Source organism: Serinus canaria, chromosome 3 (assembly GCF_022539315.1).
Source record: "Serinus canaria isolate serCan28SL12 chromosome 3, serCan2020, whole genome shotgun sequence".
Lineage (NCBI taxonomy): Eukaryota > Metazoa > Chordata > Aves > Passeriformes > Fringillidae > Serinus > Serinus canaria.
This window is the reverse complement of record NC_066316.1, coordinates 17,272,970-17,293,386: the sequence shown is the minus strand read 5'-3', so window position 1 is coordinate 17,293,386 and position 20,417 is coordinate 17,272,970. Positions and strand designations below refer to the sequence as shown.

At 38.7% G+C, this 20,417-nt stretch overlaps 1 protein-coding gene across 1 annotated transcript; it reads right to left on the bottom strand.

Annotated features, from left to right (window-relative positions):
- Positions 1-12,419: 12,419 nt before the first annotated feature.
- LOC103822202 (serine/threonine-protein phosphatase 4 regulatory subunit 3B-like) lies at positions 12,420-20,177 on the bottom strand. Its single transcript, XM_030235432.1, is given in 12 exon segments — positions 12,420-12,503; positions 13,198-13,357; positions 13,823-13,962; positions 14,293-14,462; positions 15,138-15,296; positions 15,755-15,857; positions 16,472-16,603; positions 16,801-16,917; positions 17,788-17,901; positions 18,110-18,187; positions 19,429-19,985; positions 19,988-20,177. Coding segments are annotated over 12 exon segments (2,004 nt in total).
- Between the last annotated feature and the right edge of the window lie 240 nt (positions 20,178-20,417).

Sequence of the window (20,417 nt, the reverse complement as noted above, 5' to 3'; positions counted from 1 at the left end):
TCAATATAAAGCAAAACCAGATGAAAATTTACAAACTATGTACATTGTTTCTAGAACTTAGAACAGGTGTAATATTTATTTCCTACATAGCATACGTACATACTACATAGTATCTCTGGTAGATGTATCAGTGTTTTGTGACTTCAGTTATTAAAAACTACAGGTAAAAAAATATCTTCACTACTTGAATTTTCAGTACTTCACTAGAAATTAGTGTCTGAGGAACCAAGTAGAATGTGCATCTTATACTTGCATTTGGGAAATATTGTATATATTACTTTGAACACACTGGGGAAAAGTCTACTCTAGAGCTAAGGAATTGATGACTGAAAGAAGTTATGAATACAAACTCTTCAACTATGAATATAACAGATAAGTCATATTTATAATACAGAAGAACCTCTAAAAATTAAATGGGATGAACCTCTGACTTTTATGCTTTCCCTGTTTGTGGATTCGGGTGTTCCCCAATGTCTTACAGAAAATATTTTTATGTGGCGCTTTAGACCTAGAAGCAATCTTCCAGGCTATAAACTCCACATTTAATTTCTGTTGGCTTTCATTTGTCTCATCAAATCTTACTCTATAAATTACACTCCCTTAGTAACAAAAAGACATCTCTGGAGTAGCTTCACTGAAGATAGCAGGAAAATCCCAGTTAGGACCTAGGTTATAACAGGCTGTTCTTGTCAGTTGGCCAGAGGAGTCAGGAAAGGTGGGCGAGACACAAATCTGACCTTTTGAACTGAAATCTTGCTCAAAGATTTGAGCTAGAAAGCATTGTCCCATTTTTCCTATTTGACCTTTTTATGGGTCAAATGGGAACTTCAGACAACCCCTGCCTTAGGCTAAGACTTTTGGCAGCACCTTGAATTTAGGAAGCTCACCCCTAAATCACTTCAGCCCACAAGTTGTCAAGAATGGTAGATGAGGTCATTATAAAATGCTTTACTTATTGAATAGATAGGAGATTAAGAGTCAAAGGGCCTTAAGCAGAGTTACTTACTACACAGTATAAAAGAACCACTAGTAGATTACATGAAACAGTGCACAAGATTAGGGTACCTATATTAAAGCTAGCAAAGAAACAGTTTAGATTAGAGGTCAATGTCATTTACTGCTGAAATGACAATAGTGTACATAGAGTCCTTTTACTCAATCCCTAGCAGAGTAAGCACAAAGAACTGGTGTCATGACTTTGGGGAGAAAGCTCCATATGTTTCCAGGGAATGTGCAGAAGATTTCTGCTTTGTGAAAGTTTGATGTAGCTTTTATAGTTTGTAAAGTGATGCGTCTGTCAATCAGAAATTCCAGCTTATCTTTCTACATGTGCTTCCACAGCAAGATGTTCACTGTCACCTAAAAGCATCAGTTCCATGGTGCTGAAATAACTCACTACAAGGCAAACTGTCTTGATTGAGTCATTGCACCAAGGCTTAGGTGAGCGTATGTGAGATGCCCTGAGTTATTTCATCAGCTAACAAGCAACAGATATGCTCTCATGTGATGGGGGAAGATGTCCTTCTACAGACCTTGCTGTGGACCTCACAAACTGAAAAAGCCAAGACAAATAAGTGAGCTGGTGATCACAGGGATGGCTTTTGTTTACTCTAAAAATGTCATGGTCAAACAATGCTACTGGTCAAATGCCAGTTTTGCATGCATTAGCAGAGGTAAAGAGATATTTTTACATTCTGGAAATCTCAGCTGGAGGAAAGAGAGTTTTGTACCTTAACAAGAACAGACACAGTAAAGATGAGGCATTTACTTATATAAATAAGTAAAAAAATCTAAATCTTGAAGTCCGTATCCCAAGTGTTTTACTCGATTCTTACCTCCACTTTCATATTCAGGAAAGCTGAAAGGACACAAGGAATACAGGCAACCAAATGTTCAGAATTAAATAGAATCATATAATATATAACAAGTACTAAAGCTCAGAAAAAAAATCAGGATGGGCCAATGTAATTGATATTCCTGTGCCTTTTAAAGCATGATATTATGCTGTTTTATTTAAGAACTTTTAACTCACCATTACTGGACACTTTACTCTACTCACTGAACACTAGACTCCAGACTAAATTTCTTTTCTAGGGTGAACACAACACTAAAATTTTCCCTGTTGGCACTCCATGCCTTACTATAGAACTGCTCGGGGGAAGTCACCAAGTTCAGAAGTGGAAGGTCCAACATGAAAAACTCAGGTCTGTCTGTGAGAACATGGTGTGAGTGACTATCTGTAGGGATAACTGGCATCTCCCGCATTAGACTGAGCTACTTTGAACAAGGAGGATAGGTATCAGTCTGCCAAGAGAGGAGCTGGTAGTGTCTGTCACTGGAAATGTAAAGGTCCAAGCAGCAGCTCTGACTGTGAGTCTATTTTGCCCGAAAATACATGACAGACCATGCAGCAGTGGTGGCCCTCAGACAAAAAAAAGCAATCCAGAAGAACATAAATAATATCAATTTGCCATCTGACTTCCAGGAGCCAGACATCTGCCTCCATGATGACATCTTTGAAAATCTCTACAAAGCAATTTCTCAGAAGTCAGCAGTTCCCAAGCTCCCGTGCCCCCCTTCACAATGCTAAGATGATGAAGTGCATTATTTATGGATTCAAATGGTACATTCTTCTCCCAAAATGATTGTTGTATAATTGGGATAATGCCCTTCATTGTCTGCCTAAGTGAAACTTGGGTAGGAAATAACTCTTGGCTTTCAGCCATTTGGTCAGTAGTCAGAGCTGACTGAAAACTCACCATCACAGCATTCAAGAATTATTAATCTTTTCATATAAACAAAATATGTCACAGTAGTACTCCTCTTCCTTACAATATTTTATAGCATTTTAGATCAAAATAATTTTAAAATGTCTTTTCCCCCTTCTAAAAACTCTTGCAATAATGTACAAAGCAATTACAACAATATTTTCCACCTTTTCTCCTCATCAACCTCTTCCCATCATCAATCCTCTTGTATAAGTAGATGACTGACAAGGTTGCAATAGGGAGTTATTACCTCTGTATAGACAATAGGTCTAGTGTTCATGCCACTGCAGCCTTGGGAAAGTTTCAGAAGGAAGTTAAGAAAAGGTCTCCAGATTCCAGAGAGTTTACAATATGAAACAGGGGAAACTGAATCAATTTGGCATCTAAAAAAGAGGGCATCTAAAAGAGACTGTGATAAATTTCCTGGACGCGTCCACAGTGCTGTAGTGGAAGTATATATACCCAAGTACCATAGTGGGATCTCTTTAGCTGTACAGCCACAGTAACATGTGTTTGGCATGTTAATTAACTCTGAGTTAATTATCCCTGACTTAGTTAACTCAGGAGTTAACACAGCTTTCAGAGCAGATTTTGCAGAGAGCACTGAGTCCAAGAGGTGAGAGCTCTCCAAGAGGTGGTTTTGCTGAACTGAAGGAGCAGAGAACTTATCTTGAGAAGTCTGAAGCCATTTGCTGCACTGGAAAGGATTTTTTCCTCTTGATTTCCATGTCTAATTTGGAGAGGTTCCACGTTTGATAAATGTATGAAAGCTATCCTTCTACCCTGCACTGAAAAATAAAATTTCAAATCCTTAAAACACCTTGCAGAATCAGACCAAAGGGCGGAAACTGCACCCCTGAAATATCATCAATTATGATATATGCAATATGTGTGAAACAACATGTCAACACCAACACATCAACAGTTCACACCAGCACTAAACACCTGTGTGAGGGCAAAGACAGATATCTGTGACTACATACAGATATACCTCTTCAGGCTCACCATCTCAGGCACCCTTGGAATATAACAAATCACTGCCTCTTACTGCAGAATTTGCTTAATAGCGAGCTCTCACCTCTTGGCAAATCCCATGCAGTTTCTCATTAGCAGAATCACAAAGATATTTTCCTTTAAGTATCCAGCATTTCTACAGGCAGGGCTGAGCTCCAAATAAGAGCAGAAGCATCTCCTATGAAGTTTTCAGTAACTCAAGGTATTTAGCACATTCTCTTTTAGTACTCTTGAACAGAGTCTGAATCTGTTGTGATTTGTCTGTGTGGGCTGTATTTCCACATTTTAAAAACATGATTACAGCAATTCTTTACATCACAATGATTGACCTGTCTAGATTTCATCGGAATGAGCAGCTTTATGTTTCAACATTTTAGGAGAGATTCTCCCAGACAAAACGGTGATTTAAGTATGAAGAGATTCAACGATTGAAAGAACCCCTCAAAACCTAGTTCCATACGTGACATTCAGGGGAGGCTAGAAGCTCCCTTTCTCCTCTCTTTAATATCTGAAGATTTTAAATGAGGAAGACTCTGGAGAAAGTAGCTAGCAAAAGTGCAAGAGAGAATTATACAAGAATCAAAATATGTGAATGGAGAGTAATTTTCTGAATCTAACCATCCACACATAGAAAATGAAATTATTCCTTGAGAAATAAAACAGGATTGGAGATAAAGTAATTTGGTGAAGGAGCAGTAGCAACAGACATCTATTTAGGTTAGGAAATAGTATGTAGTATTATGTATATGTATCAAATGACTGATATTTTTCAGCTCAATCTTCTGATCAAACCAGGAAGATAAACAAAAGAAATAAAAAGAAAGTAAATACAATTATCTGTAACAAAGTATTTTTGTAGGTTTCTAATCTAGAAGGGAGGAAAGAGAGAGGGAGAGGAACTACTAATCAATGAAGTGTTGCTTTTTGCCTTACTGGTCTGCCAAGAAAAAAAATCTACCTCACATATCAGATATAATTATTTATATACATTGAGAGTAATGATACTGAAAATTACCATAGGTCTTCCTTACCCTGATCTTTTAAAATCCATTACAAATGTTTAATACATTCAAATGGCAACAGTAAAGTTGTTCTAGCAGGGCTGGGAGCTTGGTGATGAGCACCCTTACTCCTGGTCCCCTCCACCTCATGCAGTAAAGCTGAGAACTCCTAAGTCAATAATGTAATGATTGATACACAATCCTTCCTGGTGGAAACACTTCACTTCCTTGCATTGCATTAGACTAAATAAGGACAGAAGAAACCCAACCCACGAAGCAGAGGACTGGGCTCCAAGACACTACAAGAAACATGAGCAGCAGCTCATATTCCTGCCTTTTCTCCTCACATTTTCTCTTCTCTTCCATGCTTTCTCTGCAGCAATACATCTACTTTCTCTACATCTACATCTACTCCTTAATTTTTGAGCTTGTACTGATGCCTTAGGATTTTAGCTTTTATATTTTTCATTTATTTGTAATCCTGCAATGCTTTAGTGTATAACTCCAAACTCTATATAGAGCGTTAGCTACTTCTTTCCCATTTTGGTCAGACATAACAATTCTTCTCTAGGCCTGGGAATCAAGGACAAGCTACTGTCTCAGGACCAGAGAAATGTAAACAAAAGTGAGTTGAAGGAGGAGCAAACTTAGGGTAAATGTCTTCATTACTCAAAGCTATAATTTGCAGATTGACCCCCAGTATGCAAATGGACCAAACTTTTTAAAGTGTAAAACCTGTCCCCCTTTGTCCATTTTTTGGGTGTAGCCCCTGAGGGGGCATCATCTGTCCTGAATTATTTTTAAATGAGGCTTTGGCTCTAGTTACTCTTCCCTTAGCGAGATAGTTTGGTTCAGCTGCTCTTCCACAGTTAGTGGAGAGATAAATTAGCCATGTGGAGTATCAAGAGAGTGCACATGCTCACTGCAAAAGCATCACCTGACAGCAGCCAAGAGGCCTGTCAAGCTGAGCACCTGAGTACAGCATGATGCTTGCAGGCAGGGTCACAAACATAGAATTACTGATGTAAGATGTTGGAGACTTATTCCATAGTGGGGCATGTCCTGGCCTTGTATAAAAGAGCACAACTCTGACTAACAAAAATGGCTCCATGTGGTTTTATATGGACTTGGAGTGTGTTCCAATCCAGTTACATGGGATTCCATCAGCTAAGATGTCTGCCTAGCTGCTCTGAGCTGGTCAGACTGAAGAAATTCGGAAAATCCAGACGTTGTGGCTAATACCTCCAGGGTCTGACAAACAGTGGAGTTACATTCCTGCATGTCCTCTGAGCTCTGGAGTCCATCCTGTTTGTGCTCTTCAGCCTCATTAAATGTCATCTGAGTCATGTCCTCTAGGAATGAAAAGCTGACCACTATTTGCAACCACTGTACTGCTGCCTCAAGAACCAAATGATGGCCCTCTGGCTTGCTTCCTTACCTCCAACTGATAGTGGGGCCCTGGAAAAATGTTAAGATAGACTCTGAAATGTTAAGCTTTGTGTTGCACCTGCATAAGTAGTATGATAAATTATATAATTGTTAGATGTGATGATTGTTTAGTAATTAAAAATAATTATTGTATAATCATAAGAAGGATCATGAGAAACTGTATGTTTGTAATCCAAGGAGGCTATGCTTGGCTGAAATTTATGTATACAATTGAACAATACAAGTTTAATAATTAACATGAAATTTATATAGCCGTAGAATATAAAAACATGTTCATCCCGAACTTATGTCGGAGTCAGATTTGGGTTTGTACCCCTGACACCCAGAGCTCTTCAATAAAAGCACCTGCATATAATAATTTCTCGTGATTATGTGTTCCTGAACGCTAACATAACTGCAGCAAAAATTGGATGTCTTGGGAGAAGAAGGTAGTCAGAGCAAGAAAATATGAATTCTCATCTCCCAAGGGGTGGTATGCAGCAGTCTGCACAGACACTGATTACAGCAGTGGGCTTGGGACCCTTGAACAAATGTAGAGATCCTCTCCTTCACTGATACAACTAACCAGTTTTCAGGTGTTTCCTCTGCTCAGGTAAGGAAACATTTCCTACTAAGAGTGACAGATAACGTTCACAGGCCTAGGGCTTGGTTGGCTGCAGCTCCTGCATTCCATGCAGTGCTGGCATGGCTCTGCAGGCTTCTCACTGAACTCACTCAGAAACTACCAATGTCCTCCTGCCTTGGCCTTTGGCCTGACAGGCCAAAACTTTAAAGCCTCATCTACATGAAGCCAGGACAAAGTAAGGCATTCACTGACAAAATATGCTATTCACATTCAAAAAACCCCAAACAATTCAGTTTCATTGGGTTTTGTGGATCTGGGCCCCTGCTAGAGACAGTGACTGTCACCGACACGGTTTATGAAAAATCCTTTACTTAGGATCTTTCATCTCCTGAGAGCTGAGAGGCCTCAGGAACAAACTGTAAACAATTCTTATCTGCTGCTGTGGAATGCAATGGGGGGATGTCTGTGATTGGCCCCGTCAAACTGTTTGCAATTGAGAGCCTATCACAGAACACCTGTCCGGCTGGTCTCGGGCTGAGAAGACCTTGTTTAGACATTCTTTTTCTATTCTTAGCTTAGCCTTGGTAGTGAAATCTTTCTCTCTATTCTTTTAGTATAGTTTTTATATCTTATATATCATATAATAATAAATCAATCCTTCTGATACATGGAGTCAACTTTGTCGTCTCTTCCCTCATCCTGAGACCCCTCTGAACGGGGTAACAGTGACCATGAATTATTTCCGTTTTCTGGAGGTAAAATAACCAACTGTTCTGTTTTCTGGGCCTTTCTCATATTTGTTTTCCAAGAAAAGACATGGTCTTCTGTAGCTTAGATTTGCTTCAAGCTACAACAACCTACAGTTGAGGTGCCAACTTCAATAATGTTTCAAGGCAGTCAGACTTCTTCAACTCCTCACACTTCTATTCTGGAATACTCCTGGGATAGCTGTGAAATTTAAACTGATTTGCACTGATCCAGGACATTGCCTTGGACTTCTTCACGAATACAGAGATAAATAGGACTTACTGCAGAAAATACAATAGATATCTAATTAGGTGGATATTTGTATTGTTTATAGCAGAATTTGGATGAAGACTGGTTTGTCTCTGAGTTGTCAATATTGAGACATATCCCCAGATGGTGAAAGTGCAAGTGAGAGAAGGGGGTATGCACAAAGCAAATGTATGGAATCAGACTGTGTACTATTTCCACAGTCCTGTGATATTTCACTGTCACAAAGTCTGATGTTTACTCTGGGCCTGTTGCTATGCCTAAGTGTCAAGTATTTATTGGAACAAATTATTAAAAAAATAAGCCAAACAGGAAATGACTAAAGACTCATTTATGTGGAGAAAAAAAAGCTTCTCCCCACATCTGATAAATAGCCAGGCAGGCAGAGCTGAAGGATCTCCATGTCAAATGAATACTTGCGGTACTGAAAAATAAATTTCAGTGAATTACAGCAGATTGACCTAAAAGGATGCTAAATATAGCTTCATATTTTATTCCTACTTGGCATGAAAAAAGTTTATACACAATGAAATCACTGGGTGAAACTACAACATGTATGTGACTTAAGCTTAGTAACTTGCCTTTCTATTGTTTTTTCCAATTTTGATAAAACAGATTAATCACTGTAGAGTTCCTCCTTATTTGGAGTATAAGGGCTCAATATCTAGTCAGTTTTATTTCCTGATTTCTCATATTTGTCTTGTTAAATGAGCTCAATTGTTTGTAACCTTACCCAACTGATGTCAAGGCAAATATCTATCAGGCAATCACTTTTCCTCAGAACTGCACAGCCTGCAAGATTAATAAAGGCAGACCACACGGACATCCAACACCCATTTCTTGGCACTCTATAAAACCTCCTGCTGCAAGACACCCTCCAGCTACTTCCTTTGTCTTCCTCCACTATTACATTTTCTCCATTTCTGAGCATCATCTATTATCATCTTAACTCACACGTGTTGGTTTTCCCCAATGACTTTCCTGTGACTTCTTACGGTGGGATCATTGTTCTCCTTTTATAGGTGGGGCCACTGAAGCATAATATGGTGTCAAGATGAGGAAAGGACTAGGCCATTGTGGGCCTCTTCCATAGTACAGGAGGAAGAGGATGACAAACATTAAGATACAACAGAAAATTAAGAAATAAAAAAGAAAACAAAACAGAACAAAAACCAAAACAAACAAAAAAACCCATTTAATTTGGCATGGGCATTTGAGGAATCTAATGCTTTGGATATTTTCAGGGCAAAAAAAATGTATAATCATTATTAATTGTATAATCATTATTAATAGCTTTTCTGACATCTTGGTCCTTCATGTTGAAGCTGTGTCTTAATTCACTAAATGGTAACCACAGAAACCTGAAATCAAATAAAAAAGAGGTCTCAGTGATGGAAGTATGGTGATATGTCACAGAATGATATTCTCTGCCTTTGTTATCTGTGACCACCAGAAGTACAGACAGGACGAGAGAGAACACAAGGGTTGCTTTAAGATGTGTATTAACTCTCAGGCTGTCAAAGCACAACACCAGAAATACATCTGCAGCAAACTCCTGAAACAAAGAATTGCCTTATGCAACAGCTTCAGACGATAAAACTGTATTTTTTTCTCCATAAATACAGCTTCATAATTTAGTCTCTCCTAAATGTTGAATATAAGCTGTCAGTAGAGAGAAGGCTTTAGAAAATAAATAGCTTTATGTGGTGAGCAGTCTGCAAGATGCATGTACTTCTTGTGACAGTGTCTAGCACATACACAAGAGTCACCCAAAACAAGCCCTCCTGATGCCACAGCTAGCTGGAAAATACGGAAGAGCCATGTATTTAGTTTATTCCTTAATGTCCACTCACACAAATACAAACATTTTTTTCAGTCACACATCATACTTTTAGAGATAAAACCACCCAGATTTTTGCTTCTTTCTGGAGACAAGAAATGCAACCAGTGTAAGGGTTGCATATTAATTTTGTTTAGAGAAATTGTTGATCCTTTTGCCCATCTCTAATTTGGAATAGGACAGTCACCAATATGAGCTATACTGAATAGCCACAAAGAAGTGTTTGTAACCTGGTTTGCTTTCCATGTAGAGAGATTTACTTAACTTCTGTAACAGAGAGATTTCTCTAGCAGAGAGAAATCTTCTTGAAGAGATAAATAATTCAGAGAAGCACTTTGAACTCATGCTTTCATGGCTCCTGCACTCTCTCTTAGTGAGGTCTAAATTTCCCTGTATGTGCAGCCAGGGGAGGTGATATCTATTCACACACTTTTGAAGTAAACAACTCAAATATTTTAAAGTCTAGAGTACCCTTAAAAAGCCAGCCTTGGTCAAGAGCCATCATATAGTTGTTACATTTATTCTAGTTTGGTCAGTTTTGGTCAGGTTTGGTTTTGGTTTTTTGGGGTTTTTTTTTAATAGAAATTTATTTTCAGCATAAAATGTCTCCACTTAACTAAATTTTATCCATTTTCAATTTACCTAATTTTGCATTTCACTCCTGTCCCACAGCACTCCATCTCATTTCAGGGATAATCTTACCTGATTTTTTTATCCCTTCTCTCCAGACAAAGTAATTACCAGCTCTGAGAAGTCAAGAGGGCAACTCCTCACAGAAACCTTAAGAATAAGTAATTTAAAAAATTGTATAACAAACTATTCTAGATATAATAATTAAATTTCCTCCTGAGCTATAAGGCTTGGAAGCTGAACATTTCTTTTATACAGTTAAATAAAAAATGAGTTTCTGTTACAGGTTTCTAAAGAAAGTGCTCTGACAAATATGCTACAGATTTCTGCTGAAGTGATTTTGGTTAGCAGTGCATCCCATTGCTTCTTATTTTCTTTTTTCATTTCATACCCAGCCAAGATGACCAAAGTACAAAATCTTAAAGTAAGTTTTCTCAAACACATGGCCTTAGCATGTGGTTCAAATAGACACAGAATGTTTTTGGAAAACCCCATTTTCCTCATGCAAGATGAAATGTCACATTAATGGGGATTGCTGCAGCTTAATGGGAATAAATGATACATCTGTGATAACCAATAACTTGACTAATGAATAGCTAAAATGCTTTTTAGCTCCTAATCTGTGACCTACTGTTTAGGCTCCCATCAATCTCAGGGATTTTTTTTTTCCCCACAGCTGAATGGAAAAATAACATTTTTCTATTGAAAAGTCTAATTTTACATAGGCAAAAAATTTGCTCTGTTCTTGTTTTCCTCTTTGGGAGTTTTCAAATGATGAAATCCTTATTCTGTATCCCTCACCCAAGGGAACAGAAGTGACACGATGCTGATACATATTAGAAGAACAAGGCACTTGGAAGGGTGGGTGCTGCCATCCCCTGCCAAGTTGCCTCCCATGGAAAAGCCAAGTCAGTAGGAGGGTTGGAAGTGCAGGACAGGAAGACAGTGCACTGCTGGAGAAGCTCAAGCTGGCTTCACCTTGATTCAGGGTATCTTTCAGTTCAAAGGCAAAGTAGTTGGAAGGAAGCAACTTGGTTTTGAGAAGCTCATCACAGACCCCCAGAAAAGATGGATGTTTTGAGAATAAATTGCATCATCAATAAGCAAAAGGATTTGTTTTCTAATTTTACACTTAGTTTTACAGAGCTTTCAGGCAAGCAGCTCAATACTTTATATATCAGTATTTCAAATTACATGGACACTGACTTCCCAGAAAGTCAATGCTGGAAATTCACTGATGTGTTCAGCAGCAGGGCTGCTGAGCATCCCTGCAGTACAGACTTGTTCAACCACTGGCCTCAGCCTCTTGAGAGCCTATAGAAAACCAGATACTGAAATCTGCTAAAATAAAGCAACTTTAGGCAAAAATAATTGCTTTGGTTGCAAAGTTTGAGATGTCACCTGCACTTCAGTTTCAAAAGAGTAGAAATCTTTTTTAAACCCTGTTCTGGCTTGGCCCTGACAGATTGAAAGTGAAGCCAAGAGTGGAGTTATCCTTTGCATAGCGCATGGCATCATTGACTACAACAGTAACTCACAGGAAAAGAAGCAAATCCACCTAGTCAGGTTTCATGTAACTTTTTATTAAAATATAACTTACAAATAACGCATCTTACAAAATTACAGAGTCCAATTTTAATTCCTGAATTTTACAGCTCAGCATTATTATTGTCATATATTTACAAATTGTGTAAAACAAGTACATTTGGATCTTTAATACAAAATAAACTTGTTTGAGAGAAAAAGCTATTTTATATATCTATATAGAAAGGAATTTTTTTTCAAACAAGAGCTACAATTAAAACTAACCACTTCCATAAACTAACTACTAACTACATCTCCAAAACATAGAAATGGCTTCACATTAAACTAATCCATGAGAAACAGACCTAACATATGTTACTATATATTACTACTATATTTTGTAAGATTATTTATATTAGTTATATTATATTGTATTGTATTACATTGTATTATAAACATGTATTACCACTACATTACATTAATATTGTATAATAACATATATTACAAGAGAGGTCTATGTGATGGATTGCAGCTGGTTCTGTATTTTAACATTAAACAGTTGCAGCACTGGAAAACCCATACTAAAAGTTCTTATTTAAAAATTTCAGTTTCCTTTAGGAATCCAGATGAGCTCTTTTCTTTGGCAATGTCTCATCATCTTCATCATCAGGATAACCAAATACTTCAAATACACCTCTCTGTTAATTAGAAAAAGGTAAAAAAATTAAATTCCCACATTGAAAAAATACACACTGCACATCTGTTTTGCCCCCAAGACTTAGGAGTGAGCAATAAAATTCTTGCCACAGTTTTCTGTAGCTGCTCTGAAGCTAAGATTCAAATAATGCTCAGCTGTAAAAGGCACAAACCAGGTATCACTTCCTGCATTTTTTCTGCTTGAAAACACTTATAAATTCCCTGATGGGGAATACATTCCAAAAAAGGCAATCTTGTCTGTATGTCACAGACACAGGGTACCAGCTGGTCAGGGAAGAAAGCCAAGGAGTAACAGTTCAGTCATGCAGAAGAGGCAAAATTGGCCTGTACCTACCAGATTAACAACAGACTCCAGTCCCACCTTATCCTCCTTAAACCTTACCCCAAACTAATCAGGATTTCACTCTTAGCGAAACTAGTCAGAGATTTGGGTGAATTTGTCCCTGACTTTAACAACAGACTCCAGTCCCACCTTATCCTCCTTGAACCTTACCCCAAACTAATCAGGATTTCACTCTTAGTGAAACTAGTCAGAGATTTGGGTGAATTTGTCCCTGATAAGGTACTCTGTACAAGGCTATTGCTGACTGTTCCGCATTACACCCAGTAAAGCTCCACGAGGCTGCTCTACTGCCCTATGTGAGGACAGGAGCTTCCATAAAAGTTCTCTCCCACCTTGGGGGCTGTCACCACTGTTGTCAGGGTTGTATACGTTGGATAGGAGCCATTGGAGCTTGCTGGTGATGTTGGAACTGCCTTCTCTTCACCTTCACTGAATTGCACATCTTCATCCTCTTGTGAGACTGCTGCTTTGACACATGTCTCACCAGGCAATCTGAAGGAGACACTGGCAAGAGACATAGGATAAGTGATTGAAACTTTGCCTGATGTTTCAGGCTCAGACAGGTCATAAAAGGATTCCAAAGCTTTAGAATTATTTGACTTGGAGAAGGCAATCCAGCTCTATCCCTGCTTCCACCCACACCATAATCTTCACAAATACCCAGGCAGACTGATGATGAGGCAGACTGAATCCTAACTCAGAAGACCAAAGCAAGATTATGCTTTTCATAAGCTGAGAGTTTTCTGAACAGAACATTTAATCTACTGACCACATCAGCTCTACTCAAAGAAAGGTAGATGGGGGATTTCTCTAACTCAAGAAGTTTTCGGCAAGAATGAAATCCAACCCCAATCCCAGCCACCTGCTTCTGCTGCTCTATGGGAAATTAAAAACTAACCAGCAAGCCTGCAGAATAGCAGTCACTGGCAGCCTCATAAGACAGAAACTGGGCCATACCTGTTCAGTTTCTCATTTTGCTGGTATTTTTCTTGTTCATATTTTGTCTTCAGTACCTGGAATGTGTGAATGTATTTGACAGATTCCAGTGCATCAGAGAAGTTCTCAACTATATGTGCAATAAGGAACTGAATATCCTCCTGAATAAGAACAATACAGGGTTTCAGTCTCAAATGTTCACATGCAGAAAGTCAGAAAGTTTTTAACTTTATTTTGGAAAGTAACTGATTCCCTGTCCAGAACCAAAATATTATTGTTAAGAGCAAACAGGAAGCAATCAGGTTTATTCTTAGGAAAAAACTGAGATCTAGAAAGAATTATTAAACTTCCCTTAGAAATGGATGATAGACTCAGTTCCATTTGTGACTCTTCCAGCAAAACAGGATGTTGCTGTCTTGGAAAATCTGCCTTTTGCCTCTCACCCTGCGAGGTCATGGACATGTTGGTGCTAAGGCTGCTACTGAACTCACCTTTTGGATGAATTCAAACAGCTCCATCGAGGCAGACTTGAGCAGGTTGCACTTATTCCTGTTGTCCAACACAGCATTTACAACTGGTTCAAACAGGTTTCCCAGAGTGATGTAATGGTAATAAAGTTCATCTTTCAGGCCAATTATCCTCCTCATAAAGCGAAGAGCACCTGTGTGAAGAAAGACATTCAGACATTCAACAACCATATGCCAGGCTCTCACCTTCTTGTGGAAGAATTGAAAAACCTGAAGTTACCCCAAGAGGAAGATGCACCCCCAAAGTGCAGAAGCAGATTTGTTGACAGGTCACCTTTCTTTCCTTTTTGGACTTTCCTGGGTATTTGAAGGTCATCAGGAACCATGGATTTCTTTCTCAAGTCCAGCAGCAATGCATTCCAGCATGCATGAAGTTAAACTATTAACTCCCCACTGTGCTTTTGTCCTTGTTCCCCTCCCAGAACAAGTCCTAATTCTTTAAAGATCCTGGTTCACAGAATTTCATTCACTCTCCACAAGGAGAACCAGATTTAGGACATTATTAAGAAAGGATAAAATGTCCACTGAAATGAGGCAAGAAATCTGATTGCAAAGGATCCTGTAATTAAGATTTGAAAGGATCCCTGTAGATTTCAATGGAGACAACAATCCTCTTCCTACAAGAAACTGCATTGGTCTGTGCTTACAGAGAGCTGCTACCTCATTTTTTCCAAATTACTTAATTGCAGCCTGTAACACCCAGCAAATGAACAGGAATTCTGAGTTCAAGTGTACATTGGTACTGGTACGCCTTCCACACAGGACACACAAAGCCTTGAAAAAGGAAATCACTATGGTTCCATACGCACACAAGGCCAGAAATTTGTGTTTGGATTTCATCAAGACCAGTGTTCTTCTTAGGAGATCTTTCTTGATAATGAAAATCTTCATGTGATACTTGTGCCGTTCCACACAAAAAGACAACAGCTCCAAAACTGAGGCAAGTATTTCTGCTGTTTGATAATTATCTACAAGAAAAAGTAATGCCATAAGTTGTAAAAAAAAAAAAAAAGTACTGTCAAAGTACACTGAGCTCAGTTGCTATTGCAGTTCCTGACAGATTTTTAGTGGACTTTTTGTTTTACTGGATTGCTTTGGGAAGCAGGACATTGGGTCAGAGCAAAACAACAAACACAACTGTGGCTTTTTGCCTTTACAGTAAATATTTTTTAAAATTAGACTAGTAAGACTACGACATTATTCTCAATATACATGAAGGAAGCCCATCTTTACAAAGTACACCATCAAGCTATGTCAGCATTCACAGCTTCAGGAAAGGGCTATGAATAGTTCTGTCCCCAGAGTCCCTGTCCCTGGAGTAACAGCAGCTTGCAGCAAGTGTATTCCCAGCAGGCATCACAGATCCATTGCTGTTACCAGGACTGTAAGGCTCTTCAAAAGGGAAAAAAATTTAAATTGTCATTACCTATTTCATACCATTCTTCTGATGGGTCAGCCAGGAGCGGCGCTGTAAGAACATGAATGTAACGGCCGTAGAAGATATCGAGAAATTCAAATATTTCTAAATTCTAAAACAACAATTACTTCATTAAACACTGGCATTCACACACAACCTTTTAAATAAAAGAGTAGTAACAGAAGAAACAGCCTACAAAGAATTCTACTGAGTTCTTTGGATTTGCAGCACTGTCTTCACACAAGATCAATTTCTTTATTTTGGGACAAACTTTTGTTTCTTGTGTCTCCAAACAACTAGCTATCACTAAAAGAATTCCCAGCATGGATGCAAATATATACTGGAAAAAACATCAGTGACTCAAAGTGCTTGACAAAGTGTCCTTAAACCATTCTAAAATGCATGTAGTTTTGCCCAGAAGAACCTGTAAACCATTTTACAGGTATTCTGGTACATAACAATGTATTAAAATCTTTCAGGATTTATCATCCAGATGAGAGAGCTATGGTCAGACAGTGCTATGGCACGGACATGTGGGATTGTGTGGTTTAATACTGGCTCAATGTCCCAGACACATACCTTTCATCAGCAAAATTAGCTTATCTTTAAAGTCACTATCAGACCACACTCCACCCAACTAGAAAAACCCTACAATTTTCTATCGTCTGCCCACAATATAAGTTTACCAAGACAGTATCATGTTTTCTGCCATTCATATTCTCTTACACTAGCTATGGCCAGCATTTTTTCTGGATCTATCAGAGCACACAAAATCTCCATTAACTGATTATCTCCTCCAAATTCAGGGTTTGGACTACAGATTATCTGCTCGATGACCTCAGTGATGAGTTGGGTATCCTGCAAAAAAATAAAACCCAAAGAAAGAAATCACAAAATAATTACTCTCAAGAATAGAATGAGTTCCCCACTTTCTGCAATTTTTTAAAAATAAAAATTAAAACAAAACACAGAAATTTAGATTTTATTTTTCTGGTTATTTTTCTGTTTGCCCTAGAACTGGTCTATTCAACAAACTCCAAATCACTTTTACTTACATTCTCACTCTGCTGGGCCTCTTGCATTACAAATTGTTGAATGGTGGCTGGACTAAATTCTACTAGATAAGACAATATATCTGTAGCAGCAGATCTAACTTGCAGATCACCCATTCCCTCACAAAAAAAAAAAAAAAAAAAAAAAAAAAAAAAAAAAAAAAAAAAAGAAAAAAAAGATTATTTGTTAGGGTAAATAAAGTTTAGTATTTATTATCACGTGAAGCTGCAAAGAGGCGGCAGTTTAAAAACTGGAGAACATTTTGTTACAAATATTTTCATGAGAAACACGATAATATGGTTACAGGAAAACAACAAGGAACCAGGCAAATCCTTTCCCTACTATTTTCCTCCTTTAGCAAGAACAAAAGGCTTTCTGTGTATTTGAGAGCCCTAACTTAGGCTAGAAACATTCAGAATGTTTCTAGCCTAATTGCTTCAATATCTAACTTTACTGATATTCTATGCCTACTATCCACAATTTAGTAATTTTATATTAAAGGACCAACTGTACAAATCAAAGTGTACCACAGTTTCTGTACCCATTTACAGGCAACAAGAATCCAGAACTTTCTTTGAGGCATGTGATTTTCTCTGATTAAAAAAAAAAAAACAACAATCATGCTTCCACATGAAAAAGTCTTTTTCACCTTTTGACTACTTTGTCACAGAGACTTCACAGCCTTCAGACTTCTTCATCGTGAAGTCTGAAAAGTAAAAATAGTAAGAGCAGTGAAGCCAGGCTACTCCAGAGCAGAACTGTTGGCAGCTTCTGGATTCCGGACATTATCAGAGACCTCCACTCTCAGCAGAGCAAAACTCTCCAATCAGACTTACACAAAGATGCTCAGCAGATTAAAACAAACAAACAAACAAACAAACAAACAAACAAACAAAAAACAAACAAACAAACAAAAAAACTATAAGGCTGCGGGCTTGCTTTTCTCACTTTTTTCATTTTATTAAAACCAGTTCTAAGTTTTCACTTACCATTAACATTTCAAGAGTTGGAAGAAATCCCAACTTTGCCAAAGTTTGAAGAAATTCATCTCTTTTCTCAGGCAATGTGAAAGAAAAGGCACAGAATTCCTTGAAAAACTTCATCTGGTGCACAGGAAAAAAAAAAAAGTCTTGTGTATGTGAGTCAGAAAACTCTCTGAAAAGAGGAAACAGTTACAATTTGTACTGGGGGCTGTACTGCCTGATTCTCCAGAAGTACTTCTAAGACTGCAGAACTCAAAGGACAGTTTCACTTTCTACTTCATCCCTCTCATTTAAAGTCTTTGAAGAACCACCAAGACTGCTGACTTACCAACTCCCATTGTTGCTCACCAGCAGTAGCTTCATTTGTTAATTGTGCAAAAACTTCAGGCAAAAATTCCTCATCTTTCTGTGGAGCATGCAAAAAGAACACAAATTACACAGTGCCTTCTGGAAAGTGAAAATATGATCTTTCTAGGATCCCAAACTGCACAAAGTCAAACTTTCCACACTGCCATTATTTTTTATCACAAAGAAGGCAAATGCTAGAGTACACATCCAGCAGGATCATTTCCTGCACTTTCAGCTCTCCTCCTGTGAAGCTGAAGCATCTACAGGACACCAGAGCCACAGGTAAAGCTGGGCACAGGGGATGATCCCTAAATTCGTCTCTACAGTATGACATTTCCTTTCCTTCTCTGCCGTGCAATCCCTATGCTTTGTAGTTCGGCCAAACTCCACAGACTCCCTGTTGGATTTGCTACACCACACACCTCAAAAGGACAGAGAAGAACAGTCCTAATTTGTGTTAGACTTCCTCACAGCACTTTGCACATCAACTCCTAGGGAAGCAACTGGTACACTTTGACGTAAAAAGTGTTAACCAAGAGAAAACTTTGGCCCTACTGTACCTGCACCATTCATACTACACTGTGAACATCCCAAGGGGATTGGTTTCCCTCTTTTGAATCTGCAGCATTGCAAAGCACCTTTTCAGTCCATCTCTGTGAGGAGGACTCCATTAACAGATTGAATTTGGCTGCAGCCACATTCTCTTGAATCTTACTTGCAGTAAAACCAGCTCCCCCACATGCAGGCCCTCTGCTTTGCTAAGATGGGAAAATTTTGCGACCATTATTTGCTTTTCAGATTCACATCCTCTACCGGTATAAGATATTTAAGGATATATAGGACAACACTACTCTTAGTGTTAAGCATTTCATTCTTTACACTCCAAGAAACCCAAGAATGTCATAATCTCTCAAGTGTTTTGGCACTTTCTGCCATATTTGTCCACCCATTTCTCTGCACCCCTTTAAATGGAAAACAGTGTAATAAATGTCCCTGGAATGAAATACTGGAAGTTGCATGTTCCTTAAATACTTATACAAAACCAGCTCCAAAGGTTTGTTTGGCAATCAAAGTGAAGGACTTTATTTTGTTACAGCCAATAAAAAGTATTAGGATATTCACCCGAAATGTATCATTTTGAAAATACAAAAAATCCAAGGTATCAGAAAGAAGGGAAAGCATTCAAAACATCGTGCCTGTGACTAACTTACACAATGTTCACCAGCTTTAAACCATTTCCAAACTACAGTCAGACGGATCTCTACAGATCCCATCTAAGCCACATTAAAAAACGCTTACCTGCAATGCCTGTAAAATCTCCTCTTTGCTAGAGCTGATGAAGGAATTGAGAGTAGAAAGAAAACCCGCTTCAAAATCTGATGGATTAGGCATGATGATGGTGTGAATGTACTGTGCCCTAGATATCTGGTGGATTTTTTGCCTGAGTTCAGGGTCTCTGACAGGAATAACCTCCTGAAGCTTTGTTGTTTTGGTCAAGAATTCCCTGTGCCATCCTGGCTGAGCCAAACAAGGATCATATTCAAGGCATCCAACAACATCCAGAATACACTCATCAGAAAACATCACCTCAAACAGAATGGCCTTGTCCAGGTACAAAATTCCTCTCACAATGTCAAACAGAAGATGCAAACCTTCAGTGTTCTTTACACTCTCACAGACTTGGAAAAGCTGTAACAGCTTTGGAATATAGCCTTCATTCTTCATGGCCAGTGCTAGCTTTTCCTTACGGATGCGTGAGAGGCGAACAGAAGTCACTAGGTCGGCAATCTCTCCAAGTCTGTGGATTTCACAGCTGGGAAGCTCTATCAAATGACTAATTCTACCCATTTCTTTTGGCATTCCTTTTCTGACTCAAGAAGGTCCTGGGTGACTTCCAGAGAATGACACCAATACCCAAAGGGGACAAGAGGGAGGCAAGACAGAAGCTCACTCTGCACTGTCCTCCTGATGCTCTGCCCCTGCAACTGCCTCAGGTGTTCTTCAGTCATTGTGATGTCACCTGGATCAGAGCCTGCTGATTGGCCCATCCCTCTAACTCCCAGACTCCAGAATGTTTGGCTCATGACTGTCCAGGGTCACGGTAAGTGGCCAATGGCTGTTGTCTGTTGTTGACCTTTTAGAACTTCTAGAGCCCCTTCCAGTACCTGGTGGGGGCCTGGAAGAAGGCTGGAGAGGGCCTCTTTCTAAGGGCATGCCGGGAAGAGGGGGAATAGCCTTAAGCTCTTTCTATTGGATATTAGGAAGAAATGCTGGACAATAAGAGTGGT